At 45.6% G+C, this 25076-nt stretch overlaps 1 protein-coding gene across 2 annotated transcripts in view; it reads left to right on the forward strand.

Annotated features, from left to right (window-relative positions):
- The window catches only part of LOC141049756 (alpha-2-macroglobulin-like protein 1), a 163808-nt gene that overhangs the window by 25979 nt on the left and 112753 nt on the right, over window positions 1-25076 (forward strand). For both annotated transcript variants that reach the window (XM_073546484.1, XM_073546483.1), the window contains exons 7-11: window positions 8423-8507; window positions 12060-12180; window positions 12767-12881; window positions 13712-13830; window positions 24210-24377. In XM_073546484.1, the coding sequence (XP_073402585.1) occupies window positions 8423-8507; window positions 12060-12180; window positions 12767-12881; window positions 13712-13830; window positions 24210-24377 (608 nt within the window). The remainder of the gene's footprint in view (window positions 1-8422; window positions 8508-12059; window positions 12181-12766; window positions 12882-13711; window positions 13831-24209; window positions 24378-25076) is intronic.

The raw sequence follows: 25076 nt of genomic DNA on the forward strand, positions 1-25076 counted from the left end.
ACGTAGGTGACCGGGTTGAGCTGTTGGTGGACGACGTACGGGCCTTCCCAGGCTGCCTGAAGCTTATCCGTTGGTACAGGGACCAGCGCCCACACCTTTTGACCCACCTGGTATGTCCGCTCCCGGGCGTTCTGGTCATACCAGTGCTTCTGGTCAGCCTGAGCCTGCGTCATGTTGTCATGCACCAACTGCGTCAAGGTCTGCATCTTGTCACGGAAGCGCATGACATAATCCACGATGGACACTTCTGTGGGGTTTGGCTCATCTTCCCAGGATTCTCTTATCAACCCAAGGGGTCCCCGGACTCGCCTGCCATACAGGAGCTCGAAGGGGGAGAACCCGGTCGAGGCCTGCGGAACTTCTCTGTAAGCGAACAGCAGGTGTGGGAGGTACCGCTCCCAGTCGCGCCCTTGGGTCTCAACCAGTATGCGGAGCATCTGTTTGAGGGTACCGTTGAAGCGTTCACACAAACCATTAGTCTGTGGGTGATACGGACTCGATACCAGCTGCGTCACCTGCATTTTCTCACAGAGAGCCTCCATTAGGCGAGACATGAATTGGGGCCCTTGATCGGTAAGCATCTCCCTGGGAAATCCTACTCTTGAAAAGATGGTCACCAGTGCGTCAGCCACCTTATCTGCCCTGGTTGAAGACAGAGCTACTGCCTCCGGGTACCGGGTAGCGTAGTCTACCACGGTGAGAATGTATCGCTTTCCGGAGCTGCTGGGGACGGACAGCGGCCCTACAATGTCCACCGCGATTCTCTGGAAAGGCTCCTCTATCACCGGCAAAGGAATAAGGGGAGCCTTAAGAGCAGGCCCCGCCTTACCCACTTTTTGACAGGTGGCACAGGAGCGGCAGTAGTGTGTTACATCTGTCCCCATCTTGGGCCAATAAAAGTGTTGAGACAGCCGTGCCTTTGTTTTGCTGATCCCCAAGTGTCCAGCGAGTGGAATCTCATGGGCAATCCGCAACAACTCAGTTCTGAACTGATAGGGGACGACCAGCTGTCTTTCCCTCAACCACTCCTTTTTTGGATCTCCGGGTACTGTCTCCCGGTACAACCTTCCTCGTTCCCAGAACACCCTCTCCTTATCAGACTTGGAGGTGGGCGTCTCGGCGAGACCTCTCAATTTCTCCAGGCTGGCATCTGAGTGCAGAGCAGCCTGGAACTCCATGCTGGAGGCTGCCAGAAGTGACGTCAGGGTCCCCTCTTTACTGGGACCCTCTGGAACCGGCTCTGGGTTCACCTCTGGTTCAGTCTCTCCTGTAGCAGCAGAGGGTCCAGAAGACAGTGCGTTACCTGCGATCTGGGCACTCTGACTGCGTGTGACAGCTGCTATGTATGCTGTCTCCCTGGGGATTTCTTCAGACCCACCAGCTGGTGCTGCCCTGGGCTCTACCTCCCCATCCACCCCCAACACTTCAGGAGCAGTGCTACTTATGGGCCAGTTACCTTCCTCGGTGGCACTGGTCAGCTGCATGGCATTACCTTCCTCATGGTCCCCATGCACCTCCCCATTTCCTTGAGCACCGTTGCTTACTCCTGCCAGGGGTTCCTCAGCCGTCTCACTCCGCAGAGTGATGGGGCTGAGCACTTCGGTACCTGTGGACACATCTACCGCTTCAAAGAAAGGGTTAACGGGTTCAGTCGGCACAGATACATCAACATCATCATCCTTCCTAGGAGAAGAATGGTTATCAGTTTGCTTTGGTACATTCACATCAGCATCAGCATCGTACCTGGGGAAAGAATGGTTGTTAGTTGCATCATTACTCATCAAGGCATTAGCAGGTAACACATTCAGTTTCCCGTCATCATCATCATCATCAGGGTTAACGTTACCCTTATTATCAGTTTGGGGAAGGGTGTCAGGGACGTAGTATGCAACCATCCGCCCCAAGTCAGTCCCCAATAAAACATCAGTGGGCAGGTTTTCAGACACTCCCACCTCCCTCAACCCGCTCCCGGCACCCCAGTCAAGAAAAACTCGTGCCACTGGCAAGGGACAACGGGTGCCTCCAATCCCGGTGACAGTCAGGGTTTTCCCCTCAACAAACTCTTCAGGGGCCGCCAGTCCAGGACGGATGAGGGTTCGTTCAGCCCCGGTGTCCTTGAGGCCTGTAGCAAGACGGGCCCCCACCTGAACAGGTTGAACGTTGTCGTCAGCCCTCCCAACCACACCTCCCACCAAAAGAACAGAGGCGTTGGGCCCGGGGGCCTTGGCTGGGGGGTTCTTCGGCCTATTCGGACAGGTGTAAAAGAAGTGACCAGGCCGCTGGCAGTGGTGACACAGGTGACTGTCAGTAGCCGGCCTGCTGTTGGCAACAGGGACTGGGCCTCCGGAGGGACGGCTAGCTGGGGCATTGGGGTTGGTTGCTGGCTTACCCCCTTTCCAGCTGGTGGCGACTGGCCTCCGCGTCTCGGGCTTCCGGTTGGCCTCGTGGTTGTCGGCGATCTGCGCCGCTTTGTCCGCGTTCGTTGGTTCGCGGTCCAGGATGAACTGTCGGACCTCAGCTGGGCAGAGATGCAGGAACTGGTCTTTGATCATCAGGTCCCGTAGCTGCTCAAAGGTTTCAACGGACAGTCCATGGATCCACTGGTCAAAGTGGGTCCTGAGTCCTTGCACCACATCACTGTAGCTATCATGTGGGCCACGTTGGAGGTGCCGGAACTTCTTTCGGTATACCTCAGGTGTCAGCCGGTATTTGGCGATCAGCGCCTGCTTTATGGCATCATAGTCATCATCGGCTTCTGGCGGAAGAGAAGCAAATGCCTCCAGGGCTTTGCCTTTTAGCCCTGGGGTCAAGTACCTTGCCCATTGGTCTCTGGGCAGCTGGTACTGTCTGCAGGCTTTCTCAAAGGCTCGCAGAAACGTGTCCAAGTCCCCGTCCTTTTCCATCACGGGAAAATGCTCTGGCCGGGGTTTAGGAGTCTGGATGCTGCTGGGCTCACCGCTTCGGGCTGTGGGGGCATTCCCACCCCGCTGGAGTACCTCCAGTTCATGGGCCCTCTGCTCCTGGTGCTCGGCTCTCTCAGCCTCTGCTCGGCGCTCAGCTCTCTCAGCCTGGGCTTGACGCTCGGCCCTCTCAGCCTCAGCTTGGCGCTCACGTTCGGCTTGGGCCTCCTGCCGATATTGCTGGATCAGCCTCACCCGCCCATCACTGTCTTCGGCGGGGAGTTCGTCCAAGGCCATTTGCAGATAGGGGTCCACCCCGTTCTGGCTGAATGTGGGGCCAGCGCTCAGGAGTGGAGCCTCTGCTGCAGCCCCATTGCCACTTGGGCCAACTTCTGCGCTCGCTGGATTCTGGTCGTTGTCCAGCTGCACTAGAGCCGCGATCATTTGAGCTCTGTTTTTGTTCGTGGCGTCAAGGCCTTGGTACGTGCATAACCCAGCAAGAACTTCCTTTGTCTGCCGGTTGTACCAAGGTTCTCCTTTTGCCGCCATGGTTGCCAAATAAAAGATAGAAAAAGAAAAACGAAGAAACGGGAGGGGGATACTTGCAAGTACACACTAATGTCTCAGGACTAGTAACCACTGAGTCTGTTCTCCAAAACCTATGATGCAGGATTCCCGCAGGAACCGTGCAGGTTTTTAGTGAGAGGAATGATTGCTCAAACCAAATCACTAATGCTCTAGGATTATCCCACCGCGCTGCCACCAATATGTGACGAACAGCCCACCGCCGTTCGTCTACTTACGGGCGACACTAACGGGGGTCCCGCTGCCACCAAAACGCGACGGACAGCGGACCCTGTGTCACCACTATGTCACAATCCCACCACTGACACGGGTGTATCAGCGGACGGAGGGACGTGACACAATGCCGGCACACAGCTATCACAGGCACCGTTGGGGCTTATCTTAGTTATCCCACCACAGGCACCATGTGACAAAAATATCCAGCAAGCTAATCTCGCTCTACAATTTGCCGCAGGGGGAGTTTAATTTGGATGCCCCACCACTGCTATCAATCTTCCAAGTACTGCGGGGATTTATGTATATCCCACTTTCTCAGTTCCACTTTGGAACTCGCAGCTCTCCGGCGCCCCCCTTACCCTCAGGTCAGTCAGGGAACTGCACCTAGGATAGTTAGTCGCCGGACGGGCTGCCTGTTGTGAACCGGCAATTAGGCTTCTGCAGTAAGGGAATTATCAATGCTGTGGCCGCAGACCCTTATTCAGCAATATAAGACCCTTCTAGACTGCCAGCAAGCCGCAATAGCCGTGCACAACGCGCTGCCACCAGTCACGGTTACTTAATTCACAGTGTTAAATTAAGAGGGTCCGTGGCAAACCCTTTGAATTAGTAGCGATTATCTAACAAAGGCGTATAGTTCGATTCTTAGAGCATGGAGACAGATCTAAATAATTTCATTTATTTTCCGAAAGAGGACAGTGATTACAGATAAAAGTTGCTGTAAAATTGAGACATAAAATATGTACAGTACAGGTATAAAATAAAAGTGGAGAAAACAAAGAGATTACACTCACAGTTCCATATTGTTCCTTAGGCAGACCATGTGGCTTTAAGGTGGGTGGAGGCGGAGCTGCACTTCTCCGCTCATCTGAGTTCTTGTCAGCACGCACTCTGCAGCTGTTCTGTGCTGGTTTGCCCAGGGAAGGCCTCATAGGCTTTGCTTTGTGACATCACGGAGAGATGCATTCTGGGTTGATCCCTCCTCTCTCATCCGAGTTATGTTTTGGCTACAAAACTTAGATTAGCTATAACTTTATGGGAGAAGCTGGTATGGACTCATCAGTGGTATCATGTTACCCAGCGTAATGAGCCTATCAAGAAAACATCAAACATCTATGCGATATGACCGTCCATTTGGGCGCAAATCATATCTCAGGTTCTGGACATCCGAGAGTTTTGCAACAGGCACCACAGCGAAGCTGGGTCTGCTTGGATCGCAGAAATATGATTTTCATATCTCTACTTGGTACGGTTTTCGCAGGGCAGGCTCTTAAAGTTTTTATTTCAAAGACCTTTTTCCCGCATTTTTCTCTTTCAGCTGAGAGAAGCCAAATGGTGTGAGGAAGATGGTCTAGCTAATTAACATTCCTGCTCTTCCAGAGGAAGTGGCAGGGTTGATAAAACCTGGGGGGGAAGGAATTCCTACTACTGACAGTTTACAATGTCCTAGGATGGAGGATTTGTTAGCACATTGCAACAGAAAACATATCTTGCAGACATTGTACATCACACCTATGGTCATTTTTGTTTTGTGTTATTGATTACTTTGTATATATTTGTCCTATACAACTTCTCAGAAGATTAAAGAGTTAGGAGAGAGTTAATTAATCATTGTTGTTGTGGTTTATTTTGCTCCTAAATTTATATCCCAAGTTTTCATCTACTGCCAAGAATAGTAGGGGCGCAACAAAATAGTTTCGCCTAGGGCACCGTAATCTCTCGGGCCGGCCCTGGTGTGAGCTACTGTTTACAGAGGTGTTATCAGTTATTGTATAAGGAGGGGAGAAGGGGAGCTGTGAAATCACCTATTGTGAATGATGGATCCTGTGCCATCTACTGTGTATAGAGGTGTTATTAGTCACTATACAGAAGGAGGATGGGTAATCTGGGACATTATCTATTGTGAATGGTGGATCATGTGTTATCCACTGTACAGTATATAGAGTTGCTATTAGTGATTATACAAAAGGAGGGTGGGTGATCTGTGACATTGTTCATTGTGATTGGTGCATCCTGTGTTATCAGCTAAGTATAGAGGTGTTTTCAGTCAATGTAATCCTGTCTGTAAGGTTAATGAGACTTCTGAAAAGTCACCTGTACAGAACAGAAAGTGTGACTCTGACTTCAGACCTAGAGGAGAAGAAAATGGTGAGATGTGTGTTTTTTTTATTAAGATTATGATATGGACTATTGAAAAAAAACTATCAAATAAAACAAAAAAAGTGCATAAAAGCTTGATTTAAAAATACATTTTCTGATGACACATTATAATAGCCCAGATGTTTCTGCAATCTCTGCATTTTCTATAACTACATCCTTGGCTATATATACTTTTAAAAATAAAATTAGTCTCACATAGACATCAGTGTAGACCCAACACAGTCATCTGGTACCGCTCCTTCCCTTAGGCCTCTTTCACACATCCGGTTTTTGTCATCCGGCACGATGCGGCGAAATTTTTAATAACCGGATTCAGCACCGGATCCGGTTTTGTCCCATAAGCTTTCATGGGCGCCGCATCGTGCCGGATGGTTATGCGTCGTGTCCGGTTGTTGCCGGACACGGCATAAATTAGCCTTCCGGCATCTGCAAAAAACATTCCCTGCAACGTTTTTTGTCAGCGCCGGTCCGGCTTTTTCCACAGCGCATGCCTGGACTCTGTGAATGTTAACCCCACAAGTACCCGGCAAGAGAGAGAGAGATCTCTCTGTCACCCGGACACTTGTGAGAGATCTCTCTCGCCGGGCACTTGTGGGGTTAACACTCACAGTGTCTGGGTGAGAGAGAGAGATCTCTCTGTGGGGTTAACCCCACAAGTGCCCAGCAAGAGAGAGAGATTCTCTTGCCTGGACACTAATGTTAACCCCCCATGTCTCTCTCTCTCCACCCCCCTCCCCTCTCCTCCCCTCCCCTCCCCTCTCCTATCCTCTCCTCCCCTCACCTCCCTTTCAGCAGCTGTCTCATTGGCTGCCTCTGTCCTGCGGCTCCTTTAATAATGTCCGAGCCGTATCGTCTCGCCGCACACACATCCGGTGTCACGGCTGCAGGCCGGATCCGGCGGCCCGGCTTTTCGCCGCACGCCGCCGGACCCCACACACCGGATGTGTGAAAGTAGCCTTAATGAGCCTTGCCACATGACTTAGGATAAGGCCTCTTTCACACATCAGTTTTTTGCCTTCAGGCGCGATCCGGCTTTTTTTTGTAAAACCGGATCCGGCAAAATGCAATGCCGGATCCAGTTTTTCCCCATTGACTTGCATTAGCGCCGGATCGTGCCGGATGGCATTGCGTTTCATCCGTTTTTTGCCGGATCCGGCAACTTGTCTCATTCCGGCGTCTGGAAAAAACGGCTACTGTAACGTTTTTTGTCTCCGGCGAAAAAGCCGGAAGCGCCGGATAAGTCTATGGGCGCCGGAATGCGCCGGATCCAGAAAAAGACAGATCCAGCCACCGGATCCGTTTTTTTAAGTCTGCGCATGCTCAGATCCAATTGGCCAGCCCCCAGGAACAGATATAACCTGCTAGACGGATCCAGCAAAAAAACGGATCCGTTTCTACAGTTCTCCAAAATTTATGCCGGATCCGTTTTTTCTAAAAATAGCCGGATCCTGCCTGACGGCAAAAAACTGATGTGTGAAAGTAGCCTAAGAAGCTAAACCAGATACTCCATTTGCAGACATATATCAGGGTGTTTGCCCCTCATGTGCAAAGCTGAAGGTCTGATTTGGCTGGGTGAGAAGCCTCTAACAGTGGGTGTAAGGTATAACGTCTCTGCTTGTGGAGAGCATCAAGAAAGTGTAAGTAGTCTTATGGTAAATGCCCACGACCAGGAAGAGCAGCTCACTTGCGCTTCGTCCAAAACACTGTTCTACATTAGAAGCACAGTGGATGGGATTTATAGAAATCTCATACCCACTGTGCTTCCATTTAATGCTGCGTAAACTCACCCGCGTTGTGGGTGTACAAGCTGCAGCATGTTACCTATCTGCAGCGGAGACATTAGTTTCACCCATAGCCAATCATTAGAACTGTGTGATAAGAACGCAGCATTCTGGATGCAGCGAAACGCATCCAAAACGCTGCTATATCCTGATCTTGGGGACGTATCCTTATAGTCCATGAAATTCTCCTCTGAGAATGTACATATGTGAACAGACTCTTCAGAGAGGAAGAGGACTTGATCTCTAGTGCCACCTACTGGAAGTAAGAATCTTAAAAATCAATATCGACCATGTACAGTAACGAGTGTTGCCACATGACATAGAATAAGGACTGCGTGGACTAGAAGTGTACTTACACTTGGCACTCTTCATAAGGAGAAATGTTACACCCCAAAATACGTGTCTGCAAACAGAGTATCTGGTTTAGCTTTTTATCTTAAATCATGTGGCTTATCTAAAGATATAGGGAATTCTTAAAAAAAATGAATATCTTTTTCCTCTCTGAAGATCCTATTTGCATATTTAAATTCCCAGAGGAGCATTGCATCCTTACGCCGACTTGGCATTCTCAACAAGGAGAAACGTTCACCCTTAGAACTGTCAGTATAAACTGTGTCATAAAAATGTACCTTATGTTCCCTGTATTCCCCAATTTTCACTCGTTTTCTTTTTTGAAAAATTAAAACTTTCAATTAATGTATACTGAAGTTGGAGAAAAAAAATCTCTAGTTACAATTATTTTAATCTAACGATGACTTCTGACTCCATTGTATCTTCCAGTGATACCAACCTTCGAAGTCACTGTTCATCTTCCTTCTGTAGTCACTCTCCTGGAGAAGACCTTCCTTCTGAAAACATGTGGAAGGTAGGTCCTCTATATACCCTCACCTCTTGACTCAAGCCTTTTAGCTTGTAAATGTTTACCTCTGTGATGCCTCGGGGAGGCGAGCTACCTGGAGTGGAACCTCTGGACTGTGGAACTGACCTACCCCTGGGCGAGCTGACCTGGTGTGGATCAACCCCAATACAGGGACCATTAGGGGCAATCCCAGAGGTCTCTAAGACCACAGTAGCTCATACCAAGAGGGGAGGCTCGAGAGGTAAACAAGCAGAGAGACTGAGTGGGACCGAGGGAAGAAGGAAGTCAATAGGGATACATAGACCAGGGATGAGGATCCAGAAAGGCAGGCAGGACAGGGCACAGGACGGACGAAGGACCAGGGATGAGGACGCAAGAGGCAGGCAGGACAGGGCACAAGACAGACAAAGGACCAGGGATGAGGACCCAGGAAGGCAGGGAGGACAGGGCACAGGACGGACGACAGTGGGAGGCACTGGGACAGGACTCCAAACAACCAGCAGCGGAGGTAACTACAAAGAAAGACAGAGTTGATGAGCACAGTAATTGCTGGCAGGGTAGCACATAGAGACACAAAGGTGCCTGGGTTAATAGGGAGAACCTATGTGCTTCCACTAAGAGGAGGCAGCCTAAAATACCCTAACCCTCACTCTGATTGGCTTGAGGATGAGATCTGGGTCAGGACACAGTGTCCATAAGAGCCCGGTGCCACATGCGGCCATGCTCTAAGTGACCCAGGGCGCATGCGCAGGCACCAGGGACTCACCACCGAGCACGCGACCGGAAGCCAGGGAGAAGCACGGCGGGGCCGTGCAGGGACAGTGTGCCAGGACTCCGAAGCAGCGGTGGCAGCAGCGGAGACCCGGGCAGCAGCGGCAGTGATGAGGGACCCGGCAGCAGTGGCAGGGACCCGGGCAGCGGCGGTGGTAACAATTGCAAAGACTCATTCCTTATGGCTCTTAGTAGTCTTCTCTCACTCTATGGCAAGTTCAAGTTCAAGGGTTAGATGTCTTCATGTCAGAAATATGGTGCTATAATGGTCTCCTTTCTATAGCAATAGCCAGACCTGCCTCTATGGTTCACCTCTGGGCCTCAGTATAACCTGCTGGCATCACTGCATGGCCTCCCTTCCCCCGCACACCAACTTACTCACTGCTCCTGGTCATGCTGTGAATTCTGTTAGCTGTCAGTCCTATGCTCTGTGTCTCTGTTCTCCTGCATGCTTCCTGGATATGTGTGTATAGGGGGGCTGCGCCAGAACTCTCTGGTTCTTATGCAGTCAGGGTGCACCTGTTCAATCTGTCCCTGACAAATTACCTAGAGCCCTCGACTATTTAGATCTGCCACACCCACTGAACATTGCCTGTGCAATCTATAAACTCAGTTAGTATCTTGCTGCTGAGGAAGCCAGGCCCTGTTCTGTGTATCTCCTTCTCTGTAGGAATACTCTTAGCCTTGTTTTGTGTTCTTTGTCTGCCCTCCAGGAGGCTGCATATCCTGGTCTCTGTGTCTTGGTCCTAGCTTTGTGTTTACTTGTCCTTCCGCCTGCCAGGAGGCAGAATATCCTGTCTTTGCTCCCTGTACCTTGTCTTGTACTGTCTCCTTGTCTGTGGCTTCCTTCCCTGCTGTGTCTTTCTTTGTGTCCTCTCTGTGCCTCTGCAGCCTTTCAGCTCTGTCTGTGCCTCTGCAGCCTTGCAGCTCTGTCTGTGCCTCTGCAGCCTTGCAGCTCTGTCTGTGCCTCTGCAGCCTTGCAGCTCTGTCTCTGCACCTTTGCAGGCTCTGTCTCTGTTCTGTTCCTGCTGCTGCAGAACCTCCTGCTGCAGCTTCTCTCCACAGACCTTGTGGTTCAGCTTTGCTCCTCTCCTGCTGTCACTGCAGAACCTCTTGCTGCAGTATCTCACCGCAGACCTTGTGGCTCCGCCTACTCCGCACTCTTGCGGCTCCGCCTACTCCGCACTCTTGCGGCTCCGCCTACTCCGCACTCTTGCCTGTATCCATACCTACTCCTCCCGTGTGAACAGGTCCAAACCTTTTCCATCATACACCACACCCGCCTGCCCTGTGTCTCCAAGCTGTGCCTGCTTGCCCTGTGTCTCCAAGCCGTGCCTGCCTGCCCTGTGTCTCGGCCGTGCCTGCCGTGCTTACCTGCCTGTCTATAGCACCTGTCTGAGTGACTTGTCCCCGAGTGGGATCAGCAGCCACAGCCAGACACCATCCTGGAGTGGTACCCGACAGCTATCTGCCGTACAAGCCTGACCTCACCATCAGAGGCTCCAGCGAAGACTGAGGTAGCTGTCTTTGTCACGTCCCTTCCAGGGTAGTCTGGTTTGAGTGCATTAGTCAGGGTTTTGTTGAGTCAACCTTTCAAATGTGGGTTTTTTTGTTTTTTTTTAATTTTTGGGAATTTTTTCCTTATGTGCGCTGTTCAGATTTTGTGGCACAGTTGGGCCACAACCCCCCGGCTCGCGCCAGTCAGCCAAGGCACGAGTGTGACACTCAGTATTGATAACGCTGCCTTGTGGGTCTAATACAGGGTCCCCAACTCAGGCCCTTAATGTATGGTTCATGGTTGTTTGCTCTGGCTAGTGCCAATCCTAACTATTTTGGAATCCACCTGGGGCATTATTACTTTTTAAGGGGCACTCAAGACAATATTACTTGATAATGGGCATTCCAGGCATTATTACTTTTTAAGGGGGTACTGAATATGCATAATTACCATATAAGCAGCACTCAGTTGTTTATTGCTTTTTAAAGGGGTACTTAGGGGATGATTATTTTCAAAAGAGCATTATTACTTATTAATTGCGTATTCTGGACTATTACTGTAGAAGAGGGCACTTGGGACATTGTTACTTTATAAAGGGGCACTGAGGGCATAAGTACTTTATAGGGGTGAGTTGGGCCATTATTGCTTTATCAAGGGGCATTCGGAAAATTATAGCTTTCAAAGGGACACACAAGGGGCTTCTACAATTTCTGCGCAAAGAACGTGGCTGGCAACCATCTTCAGAGTTTAATGTGATTCTCAAGGTAAAGTAAGTGTAATGCCTGCTACAGCACGGTGGCACACAACCTCCACCAGGGGTTGCAGGTGAAGGAAAACAGGTGCACTCACAGTGAAACCACAGGGCAGCAGGCAGGAGCCTCTAGGTGGTGGAAGAGTAGTCAGGGAAGCCGGGTCAGAAACAGAGAGGGACCGAAGTACCAGAGGTCACAGCAATACATGTGGTCAGAAACAAGCCAAAGAAGTCAGAGTCAGTCGGGAGCAGGAAAGCCAGAGACGGAAGACAGTAACATAGGTCAGAGGACAAGCCGAGTCAAATACCAAGAGATCACAAAACAGAGAGCGAGTACTTCGACGAGCGGACTGAAATAGCCAGACAGATACCAAAACGAGGCAGGGAAGATTAACCCCTGCATGACCATCCCAGGGAGAGAACAATCAGAAACAAACCACGGACTGGATCATTACAGTAAGAAAGATTTGCAGACCCCGTGGTCTAGTATATCCATTTCTTGCTTACTCTGTGCTGAACATTATTCTTTACTTTTCAGATACACATTCGGAAAACCAGTCCAGGGAGAGATTACTGTAACAGTATGCCGAGAAGCTATTTGCTATTACTGGATGAGATCATCATGCCCAAAGGACATATGCACAGAATACAAAGGCCAGGTAGGGAATGATGACAAGTTTAAAAAAAAAATTTAAGACATTAAAAAGTCACTTCTTTATTCCCATTCAATACTCCAGGGAAATTTATCAAAAATTATCACCGATTTAGGGTTTGTTTGGAAGTTTTTCTGGCCATCAAACACGCAGGATAAATAGCATGTTAATTTTATTAAATGGTTCCTCAGATTGTAGCAACATTAGAGCTCAGCACAAAGATTTGCAGGAAACTGGTCTAGCTGCCACAGACAAGGACAATATGAAGATGTAAGACTTTAAAGATGACATTGCATCAAGCCAACTCATCTCTATCTTGTTAAAATGGAAATGAAGTTCTTCCAAAAAACTTACATGCCCTGAACCATATGTCTTACAGGCTTTGCACCACATTGATGATGCTTTAGATATGTTTTGCAATACACTAAATAGGAGGGTGTGACGTATTAGAAAAAGGACATGGTTTTCCAGAAGAGGAGGCAGCATAAGCTTAAATACTGCAGTGCACACCAAAATTGCAGCTGTATGAATAATAATGGTGTATTGCACATATATGTTATGTATGTAATTTTTCTTTCCCTTCCTCAACAAGACTGAAAAGAACGGCTGCATAGAAGTGGAAGTATCTACTGAACCATATGATCTCCGCTCGTATGATTACCAGTTGACCTTTGATGCTAAGGCTACTCTTGTAGAAAATGGGACTGGTAAGGTTAATAACTCTTTTATAAATGATGTGTAGATATCTATATAATTTACACCACTACAACAACCTTCTTACTTTCAGTGATTTCCCACTGCCCCTTCCACAGTCTCAAATGATACAAATCTTTTCTCTCTCCTCTTACTCTGCTCCTCTTACTGTTCTCTGTCTTCTATCTCTCCGCTTTCTTCTCTACTCTCTCTGCTCTTATTTCTTATCTTCTCTCTCCATCCTCAATCCCCCTTCTCTCTGATCTCTGTCTTCTCTTCTTCTTTTTGCTCTCTTTTCTATCTGTCTCTTCTCCCTTCCTCTCTATATTCTCTCTCTTCCTCTCTCTTCTCTCTCCCTCTCTTCTCTCTTTTCTCATTCTCTTCTCTCTCTTTCTTCTCTCCTTTCTCTTCTCTCTCATCTTTCTTTTGTCTCTCTTCTCTCTCTCCTCTCCCTCTCTCTTCTCTTTCTCCTTTCTCTATCTTCTTTCTCTCTCTCACTTCTCTCTCTCATCCATACAGTGTATCTGGCTCCGGCTTTCTAATACAGAGCTGCAAACTTTTAAATCCGAGCCATAATGAGATAACGTCTACATTAACTTGTCTTAGTATTTTGACTGCCTACCACTCATTCTATTTGCAGTCATGTGGTTGCAGCCACACCTTCTTCTACTCTGATGATGATGGTGGAATTCTATAATTTAACCCTTTGTTTAAGCAAGGAATTAGAGCTCAGTATCATGAAAAAGTCTTGCACATACGTACAAGGAAATTAGTTTGAACTTATTTCTGTTAGAAAAATTCACTTCAATCCACAAAACACTTAAATATTTACCTTTTTTTGTAGGCATTGAAATGACTGGCACAGGAAGTTGTCGTATTTCGGCTAAGATTGCTACAGTGACCTTCGATGACAAAGAGTTATTAGATTCTTATTACAAGATAAGCTTGAGATACAAAACAAAGGTAAGAGGTGACAGCTGATAGTTATCATCCAATATTTGTTGAAATGTACACATGGAAATCGGACCCTTCACCTGTGAACAAAGGTTTGTGATCTCTTTTACAATGGTTTTCTGAGAAGAATCAATCCAGTTGTTTCAAGCAGGCTCGGACTGGCCCACAGGAGAAAAGACAAATCTTTTGGTGGGCTGCTGTGCTCTTTTATGAGCTGTACTTGACACGATGTGCTTGACTCACTATGTACAGATAAAGGCAGCATCTTATTCATTTAACAATCTTTCCAGTTCAATGTTATATACATTTGTGATTGACGATAATGTCACATTTGCATGTATATAGACAGCAAAAGAAGGAATTAAAACAAAACTTTTAATCTGTTATATAAAAAAGACCTAATAGACATGTCACCCAAAGTGAATATTTTCATAAAAAATGCCAATACAGTATAGGATCCCTATAACAAGGGAAACCAACTAACAGCATTACACAGGATGTAAATTGTTGCCCAAAATAGTCTGAAGTATAGGCAACAAAATATCTCCAGGATATAGCAATAGATAATACACAGCTAGATGTCAAATTTCCATAGCCTAGTTGCACACATGCTAAGGAAGAAAAACCAAGAACAATGGCTGCATGTATGAGCTAAAAGGTGAAACGTGAATAAATAAGGAACAGTCTCACCGCGGAAAAGTAGAGCCGGGAGTCATCAGAGATCCTGAATCCAACAGCGGTCCCTGGTGGATAACGGTGGGACGACAATACCCTGTCAAATCCCTATGGGGCTAGCAGTAGAGTTGAGCGATACCATCCGATACTTCAAAGTATCGTATCGGATGGTATCGGCCGATCTTTAAAAAAAGTATCGGTATCGCCGATTCCGATACCGGAAGTCCCATTCAAGTCTATGGGACTTCCGGTATCGGAATAAGAAAAACCCTTTCCTGCCCTTGTACAGCCTCTCTGGGGTCTGTACGGGCCTTTCGGGGGGCTGTGCCGGCCTGCCAGGGGGTCTGTGCAGGCTCCGGTGGTCTGTGCCGGCCTGCCGGTGGTCTGTGCAGGCTCCGGGGGGCTGTGCCGGCCTGCCGGGGGGCTGTGCCGGCCTGCCGGGGGGCTGTGCCGGCCTGCCAGGGGGTCTGTGCAGGCTCCGGTGGTCTGTGCCGGCCTGCCGGTGGTCTGTGCAGGCTCCGGGGGGCTGTGCCGGCCTGCCGGGGGGCTGTGCCGGCCTGCCGGGGGGCTGTGCAGGCTCCGGGGGTCTGTGCAGGCATCGTCCGATGGGACTACAAGTCCCATCTGGCGATGCCTGCTACCATGACAGTGATTGACACATTAGCCAATGATGGGACAGTAGTAGTCCCATCATCCGGCTAATGTGTTAAATGTAAAAAAAAAAAAAAATTACATGCTACATTCATACTACATACTACATACATGCTACATTCATACTACATACATGCTACATTCATACTACATGCAACATACATACTACATATATACTACATGCATGCTACATATATACTACATGCATGCTACATACATACTACATGATACATACTACATATATACTACATGCATGCTACATACATACTACATATATACTACATGCATGCTACATACATACTACATGCTACATGCATGCTACATACATACTACATGCTACATGCATGCTACATACATACTACATACATGCTACATATATACTACATACATACTACATATATACTACATGCATGCTACATATATACTACATGCATGCTACATACATACTACATATATACTACATGCATGCTACATACATACTACATATATACTACATGCATGCTACATACATACTACATGCTACATGCATGCTACATATATACTACATACATGCTACATATATACTACATACATACTACATATATACTACATGCATGCTACATACATACTACATATATACTACATGCATGCTACATACATACTACATGCTACATGCATGCTACATACATACTACATACATGCTACATATATACTACATACATACTACATATATACTACATACATACCACATACATACTACATGCATGCTACATATATACTACATGCATGCTACATACATACTACATATATACTACATGCATGCTACATACATACTACATGCTACATGCATGCTACATACATACTACATACATACTACATGCTACATACATACCACATATATACTACATACATACAATACATTCATACAATACATACATAGACATACAGTACATATAACATAGAGTAACATACTTACCAATACTTGTCACATTGTTCCCCGAAGCCATTGTCGTCTACGGAATAAATATTAACATAACAAACCACAAAAATACTCACCCACGATCCGAAGCAGTCCACGAGTGTGTCCCACGACGATCTTGGGTAGAGAACTGCAGCATCAGCTGATGCTGCCGTTCTCTACGGGCTGCAGGAATCCAATGACGGAAGGTAGGTATCCTTCCGCACTGTATTCCTCCGCCACTTAAAAAAAAAAAAAGTCCCTAGTCTCACTTTATGCCATTGCTGTGTGGGAATTTCCCACACAGCAATGGCATAAAGTGAGACTAGGGACTTTTTTTTTTTTAAGTGGCGGAGGAATACAGTGCGGAAGGATACCTACCTTCCGTCATTGGATTCCTGCAGCCCGTAGAGAACGGCAGCATCATCTGATGCTGCAGTTCTCTACCCAAGATCGTCGTGGGACACACTCGTGGACTGCTTCGGATCGTGGGTGAGTATTTTTGTGGTTTGTTATGTTAATATTTATTCCGGAAAGACAATGGCTTCGGGGAACAATGTGACAAGTATTGGTAAGTATGTTACTCTATGTTATATGTACTGTATGTCTATGTATGTATTGTATGAATGTATTGTATGTATGTAGTATATATGTGGTATGTATGTAGCATGTAGTATGTATGTAGTATGTATGTAGCATGCATGTAGCATGTAGTATGTATGTAGCATGCATGTAGTATATATGTAGTATGTATGTAGCATGCATGTAGTATATATGTAGCATGTATGTAGTATGTATGTGGTATGTATGTAGCATGTAGTATATATGTAGCATGCATGTAGTATATATGTAGTATGTATGTAGTATGTATGTAGCATGTATGTAGTATATATGTAGTATGTATGTAGTATATATGTAGCATGTATGTAGTATATATGTAGTATGTATGTAGTATATATGTAGCATGCATGTAGTATATATGTAGTATGTATGTAGTATATATGTAGCATGCATGTAGTATATATGTAGTATGTATGTAGTATATATGTAGCATGTATGTAGTATGTATGTAGCATGCATGTAGCATGTAGTATGTATGTAGCATGCATGTAGTATATATGTAGTATGTATGTAGCATGCATGTAGTATATATGTAGCATGCATGTAGTATGTATGTGGTATGTATGTAGCATGTAGTATATATGTAGCATGCATGTAGTATGTATGTAGTATGTATGTAGTATGTATGTAGCATGCAGTATGTATGTAGTATGTATGTAGTATATATGTAGTATGTATGTAGCATGTATGTAGTATGTATGTAGTATATATGTAGTATGTATGTAGCATGTAGTATGTATGTAGTATTTTTTTTTTTTTTTTTTTTTTTTTTTAACATTTAACACATTAGCCGGATGATGGGACTACTACTGTCCCATCATTGGCTAATGTGTCAATCACTGTCATGGTAGCAGGCATCGCCCGATGGGACTTGTAGTCCCATCGGACGATGCTTGCACAGACCCCCGGACATCAGCACAGCCCCCCGGCAGGCCGGCACAGCCCCCCGGCAGGCCGGTACAGACCCCCACAGGGTGCACAGCCCCCCGGCAGGCCGGCACAGCCCCCCGGCAGGCCGGCAGAGACCCCGGGCAGTCCACACAGCCCCCCGGCAGGCCGGCACAGCCCCCCGGCAGGCCGGCAGAGACCCCCGGAAGGCCCGAAATGACGGCGCATCATGATGCGCACACACCGCGCATCATGATGACGTCAGGCCGTCAATCAACTGAACTTCCGATTCCGATGCCGAATTCCGATATTGAAAAAATATCGGAAGTCGGTATCGGAATTCCGATACAGCAAGTATCGGCCGATACCCGATACTTGCGGTATCGGAATGCTCAACACTAGCTAGCAGTAATCTATTCCCAAAAACTCCCGCCCTGACAAGGGCAGTCCACAGCTCACCCTATAATACACATGCCCTGCACTTTCCCTAAAAAAGGGGAGAGGAAGAAAAGTCCCAACGCGTTTCATCCAAGTAAATTCTTCAGGGGACTAACTTGTTGTAAAGTGCCATAACTAGAGAGGCATAACTCTTTCTACTCTAGATGCTGTCTGCAAAAAAAAGAAGTAAAGAGGGCATATTTATAAAGTACGTCACTTATGTGTGATCACACACAACAAATAACACCTGCCACCACATCTGTCTAATGTAGCGGGCATTATAAACATACTCACTCCCGATATCCCTATACCATGCTGGTGGTAAAACAGCTGAAAAAAAAGAGCGCAATAGGGTCTTACCCGAGTAGAGCTTGATATAAAATCAATTCATTATACTCACCTTATACAGGGGAGATACAGACACATAGAAGTAGGTAGTCAGCCTGCTGCACATCCAAAGGGCCACGCCGTGATCACGAATCATCAGATTTTAAAGGAGAAAGTTTACATGTACATGTCATCCCCTGAGGAAGAAGTATAAACTTCGAAATGCGTTGGCAAATAAAAGTACAGTTCATAAAACCTGGAAGGATTGATTTGTCAAGCAGCGCACGTTTAATCCATAAACTTTCTCCTTTAAAATCTATACCATGCTGGTGGCATACGGAGCGTGCACCATTACTTATATTGATTTCCGGTCTGTGAGACGCACGCTAGCAAGGGGCTAAGCCGCTCATTGAAACGCTAACGTCACTTCCGGTTTCGTCAAATCTGTGAGAAACTGGCATCACTTCCGGTATTGTTAGTATACGAAGCGCAACCATAAACTGTGTCCGATTCCCGGTCTATGCTGACGTCACTTTCGGTATCGTCAGAATGATAGGCGCAACCATAAACTATGTCCAATTACCATTCTAAACACTCCCGTTGTAGAAGCAACTGATCCCACTGGTATTGACAAAGTGTTCAACCCCAGAGGGGGGCAACTGGGATCAGTTGCTTCTACAACGGGAGGCTAAATGGATCTTTTACTTGGATATGGTTGTACCAAAGGGCCTCAATGACCAGATCAATTATGGTTGCTTTATCTGAATTCCTTCTTCTCAGTTTGCTAATTATTTTACCCACAAAATGTTTAAAATACCATCATGCCTAAATCCCTCTGTCACCTTCTATTGGATTTGCATATATATATATATATATATATATACACACTCACTGGCCACTTTATTAGGTACACCATGCTAGTAACGGGTTGGACCCCCTTTTGCCTTCAGAACTGCCTCAATTCTTCGTGTCAGAGATTCAACAAGGTGCTGGAAGCATTCCTCAGAGATTTTGGACCATATTGACATGATGGCATCACACAGTTGGCGCAGATTTGTCGGCTGCACATCCCTGATGCGAATCTCCCGTTCCACCACATCCCAAAGATGCTCTATTGGATTGAGATCTGGTGACTGAGGAGGCCATTTGAGTACAGTGAACTCATTGTCATGTTCAAGAAACCAATCTGAGATGATTCGAGCTTTATGACATGGCGCATTATCCTGCTGAAAGTAGCCATCAGATGTTGGGTACATTGTGGTCATAAAGGGATGGACATGGTCAGCAACAATACTCAGGTAGGCTGTGGCGTTGCAACGATGCTCAATTGGTACCAAGGGGCCCAAAGAGTGCCAAGAAAAAATTCCCCACACCATGACACCACCACCACCAGCCTGAACCATTGATACAAGGCAGGATGGATCCATGCTTTCATGTTGTTTACGCCAAATTCTGACCCTACCATCCGAATGTCGCAGCAGAAATCGAGACTCATCAGACCAGGCAACGTTTTTCCAATCTTCTACTGTCCAATTTCGATGAGCTTGTGCAAATTGTAGCCTCAGTTTCCTGTTCTTAGCTGAGAGGAGTGGTACCCAGTGTGGTCTTCTGCTGCTGTAGCCCATCTGCCTCAAAGTTCGACGCACTGTGCGTTCAGAGATGCTCTTCTGCCTACCTTGGTTGTAACGGGTGGCAATTTGAGTCACTGTTGCCTTTCTATCAGCTCGAACCAGTATGCCCATTCTCCTCTGACCTCTGGCATCAACAAGGCATTTCCGGCCACAGAACTGCCGCTCACTGGATTTTTTTTCTTTTTCGGACCATTCTCTGTAAACCCTAGAGATGGTTGTGCGTGAAAATCCCAGTAGATCAGCAGTTTCTGAAATACTCAGACCAGCCCTTCTGGCACCAACAATCATGCCACGTTCAAAGGCACTCAAATCACCTTTCTTCCCCATACTGATGCTCGGTTTGAACTGCAGGAGATTGTCTTGACCATGTCTACATGCCTAAATGCACTGAGTTGCCGCCATGTGATTGGCTGATTAGAAATTAAGTCTTAACACACAGTTGGACAGGTGTACCTAATAAAGTGGCCAGTGAGTGTATATATTATTTTTTCCTGTAACTCCTCCCCTTTTTGTATATCTTATATGTGTAAGGCGTGTTCATTCTCTTTTTTTTGAACATTATGTCACCATTGTGACGGTTGTTTATTTATTTCTTATTTATTTATTTGCTTGCGTCCATAATGTAAACTGCACTCAAATATCTGATATGATTTGTGCGCTCCTAGACCTAGTGGCAAGCAGAGTTATGTGTATTACTGAGCGTACTATTATTTGTGGCCCGTGTTTCTCTGTTTTGAGACGGGGTACTCTTTGCTGGTGCACTCTGTTGGCCTGTGTGGCTGGAGATTACGCCCGGTGAGTGGGTTGAACCTGCCAGTGCACTTTGTCGACTTGTGCTGCAGGAGCGCATGCTCGCTAAATGGGTGGCACCCGCTAGTGTATAGAACGGTAATCGGACATAGTTTATGGTTGCGCCTCTCATTCTGATGATACCGGAAGTGACGTCAGCATAGACCGGGAATCGGACACAGTTTATGGTTGCGCCTCTCATTCTGATGATACCGGAAGTGACGTCAGCATAGACCGGGAATCGGACACAGTTTATGGTTGCGCCTCTCATTCTGATGATACCGGAAGTGACGTCAGCATAGACCGGGAATCGGACACAGTTTATGGTTGCGCCTCTCATTCTGATGATACCGGAAGTGACGTCAGCATAGACCGGGAATCGGACACAGTTTATGGTTGCGCTTCGTATTCTAACGATACCGGAAGTGACGCCAGTTTCTCACAGATTTGACGAAACCGGAAGTGACGTTAGCATTTCAATGAGCAGCTTAGCCCCTTGCTAGCGTGCTGTTATGAGTTCATTTTCTCCTTCACCTTTGATGTCTGATGAACTCCCTCTGCTGGTGAAAGGAGGTAGCGAAATTGATTTGGATGGGAAGAACCTGTCATCTGAACAGGTGGAGTGTGATTGGACATCCGGAATTTCTGAGTGGATATAAGGCAGCCGACGCCCTGCAGGGTTGCTGGTGACCCTTTCTGCTCTGAGCTCTTGCATCCAGTTTAGTTCCTGTCTACTAAAAGCTAAGTTTTTGGCCTGCTATTATTCCATGAGATTTTGTCTGGTTTACTTAGTGTTTGTGTTCAACTGGGACTGGCTGAATTCCATTTTTGTCTCTGATCAGTTGATCTCTTTGCTCTGTTTTCAGAATATACCTGAGTGCTGATATAGTGATTTTGAAGTCTAGCGACTTCAGGGCCTTTTTTCCTATCAGACGGTTGGGACATTTTTGGTAGGGTTTTTGCGGATTGCAGCCAGCGTCTTTTCTGTCTTGTCCTATCTAGTTAGTTGGGCCCCATCATTTGCTCAGCCTATCTTTCTGTCTGTGTTTGTGTTTTCATCTGTTTTTCACCGACAATACATGTTGGGGGCTGTCTTGCTTTGGGGTCTGCTCTGGGGCAGTTTAGATTTCCCCTTTCTTTCTTTAGGCTTATTTAGGTCTCCAGCTGTGACGAGGGGTCTAGGGCACCATAGGAACCCCCCACGGCTACTGTTAGTTGTGGTGAATAGGATCAGGGGTCTGCAACCTCCGGTGACTCTTTCATAACAGCGTGCGTCTCACAGACTGGAAATCAATGTAAGTAATGGTGCACGCTCCGTATGCCACCAGCATGGTATAGGGATATCGGGAGTGAGTATGATTATAACACCCGCTACATTAGACAGGTGTGGTGACAGGTGTTATTTGTTATGTGTGATCACACATAAGTGACGTACTTTATAAATATGCCCTCTTTACTTCTTTTTTTTGCAGACAGCATCTAGAGTAGAAAGAGTTATGTCTCTCTAGTTATGGCACTATGGCACTTTACAACAACTTAGTCCCCGGAAGAATTTACTTGGATGAAACGCATTGGGACTTTTCTTCCTCCTCCCCTTTTTTAGGGAAAGTGCAGGGCATGTGTATTATAGGGTGAGCTGTGGACTGCCCTTGTCAGGGCGGGAGTTTTTGGGAATAGATTACTGCTAGCCCCATAGGGATTTGACAGGGTATTGTCGTCCCACCGCTATCCACCAGGGACCGCTGTTGGATTCGGGATCTCTGATGACTCCCGGCTCTACTTTTCTGCGGTGAGACTGTTCCTTATTTATTCACGTTTCACCTTTTAGCTCATACATGCAGCCATTGTTCTTGGTTTTTCTTCCTTAGCATGTGTGCAACTAGGCTATGGCATTTTGACATCTAGCTGTGTATTATCTATTGCTATATCCTGGATATATTTTGTTGCCTATACTTCAGACTATTTTGGGCAACAATTTACATCCTGTGTAATGCTGTTAGTTGGTTTCCCTTGTTATAGGGATCCTATACTGTATTGGCATTTTTTATGAAAATATTCACTTTGGGTGACATGTCTATTAGGTCTTTTTTATATAACAGATTAAAAGTTATGTTTTAATTCCATCTTTTGCTGTCTATATACATATTGTTTTGGTGAGATCCCTCTTTTGTGTCAATTTGACAGAAATAGCCAATTGCTTTATTGCTTCCACATTTGCATGTAACAGAAAGGTGGGGCCCTGGAATTGGTTACTGGTGGGCCCTCGGCTCACCAGTCCAACACTGGTTACAAGTAAGCATGAGATACATTAGAAAAAAAATCTAGAATTATAATTTTAGTTTTAAGATATAAAAAGTCTATGGCTAATTTGTGCCAGTCTGTACATTTTGTTTTCTCCTTTCCTTAAAAACTAACTAAACTTTTATTTAACTTTAATTAATAGTCTTTGCAAAATTATGAATCTTTGTAACATACTCTTTTGCCTTATTTCGCATCCTTCTTTCTGAAGCACCATGCTGAAAGGGCTGTTTTAGCTGCCTACTTTTTACTCTTTTTAGAAGTTACTCAATTGGTGCTCTAACAAGAACCCCTACTCAAACATTATTTAAACACACTTTTCCTGCGTGAACTTCTCCGATCCCCTCCCCCATGCTCAGACAGGGTGAGTGTCTATAAATTGTGTTTGGGTACAAATTTATGCTAGGGCATCAGTTCACAGGAGCTTTTAAAAGAGCATGAACTAGGCAGATAAAATAGCACTTTCAGCATGGGAGAGAAAAAAACAAAATAAGGTAATGGAGTGTATTACAAAAAAAATGTATAACAAAATTTATCATAATTAAATAGAAAAAAATGTAATTAGTCTTTAAATTATTGCACAGCTTATACTATTTATTAGTAGTTTATCAGGCCTACAATCTCCTTTCTTATCTAACTAGAAGAAAATCAGTGGCTAATCATGCATGTTCCTCAAGCTTGATAAACACTTCAGAGTCAAAATGGAGCATGGGCTGGAAAAATAGATTTATTTTTTACAATTACTGAAATTCTGTCGACTTTTCATTTATTGATGATGTAAGTTACAAGGGATTTGATACAAGATTTTACAATACAAACTGCATATATTAATAATTAGATCTCTTAGACCTGATGACAGAATACCTGTTTAATCCTTTTTTCCTGATATTGAGCATCAAGTTGGACTCTTAAAATTCTCATTTTCTAAAGCCAATCTGAAATGTTGTTAGGTCTAAGAGGTTTATTTATTAAAGCATTTGGCTTGTCTTGTTTCAAATTCCTTTTAATGCTATTACACCATTATTTCTTTTGTTAGGTTGCGCAGATTATTGCTTTATTGCAACATTCACTCCATGCAACTTTTTTTTTCGAAAGATAAATTCAAATATAGAATAATTAGTTTTTTTTTTTAGATGATATTGGAGAGCGCTGACGGATCTCCAATGAAATCCCAAATGTTGTATTTAACGGAAAAATATGGCAAGACAATAAAGGAGCATGAGTATGAGACAAATGAGCATGGAGAAGCCTATATTACCCTGGACACCAAGCCATGGAATGGAAATCCAGTCCACCTGACTGTATGTAACTAAAGAACAGGGGGACAGTCCTATGTGTATGATCTGGCCAATTCACGTTATTATGCTTCAACATAAAAGCATTCAAGATGTTTTTAGCTTTTGGAAAAATGCTTTTTGATGGCATGTTTTTAAAGAAATACTATAGTGAAATATTAAACAAATTAGAGATGAACGAATTACTTCTAAACAAACTGAATTTGTGTTGATTTTCCCAAAAGATTCAGATTTTCCAGAATCTAAATTTTTGATGGGATTCAATTTATGGAAATTTGGCAAAATAACAGCTAGTCACCATTATGCTGGATTCAAAGTGGTTAAAAAAAACATTTGTAACCCTTTGTTGCTCCAGTCACCGGAGGGGTCTTCACTGGGTCATCTTTGGCATATTCCAGTGCTAGCCATCTTTGGTGCCTCCTGCATTGACCAGACTGCAAGATGTCAAGCTATCATGGCCTGGTCAGAGCAGGAGAGAGCAAAGATGGTCCAATGGAGAACGCACCAGTGACCGGAACAAAGATAACTACCAGACAGTTAAACACGATATGGCCAGGTGAATATCATCTCTTCTTTTTTTTTCTACATACCAGTATGGTTATTATGCTCTTATGTCTGGAAAGACCTCAGAGGATAACAATGTACATTTAATTCTCATAGAAAAAACTTGATGCAAATAAGACACTGGACGCTTTTGAGCGAAGA

Source organism: Dendrobates tinctorius, unplaced genomic scaffold, assembly GCF_039654945.1.
Source record: "Dendrobates tinctorius isolate UK_male_01 unplaced genomic scaffold, ASM3965494v1 ptg000147l, whole genome shotgun sequence".
NCBI lineage: Eukaryota > Metazoa > Chordata > Amphibia > Anura > Dendrobatidae > Dendrobates > Dendrobates tinctorius.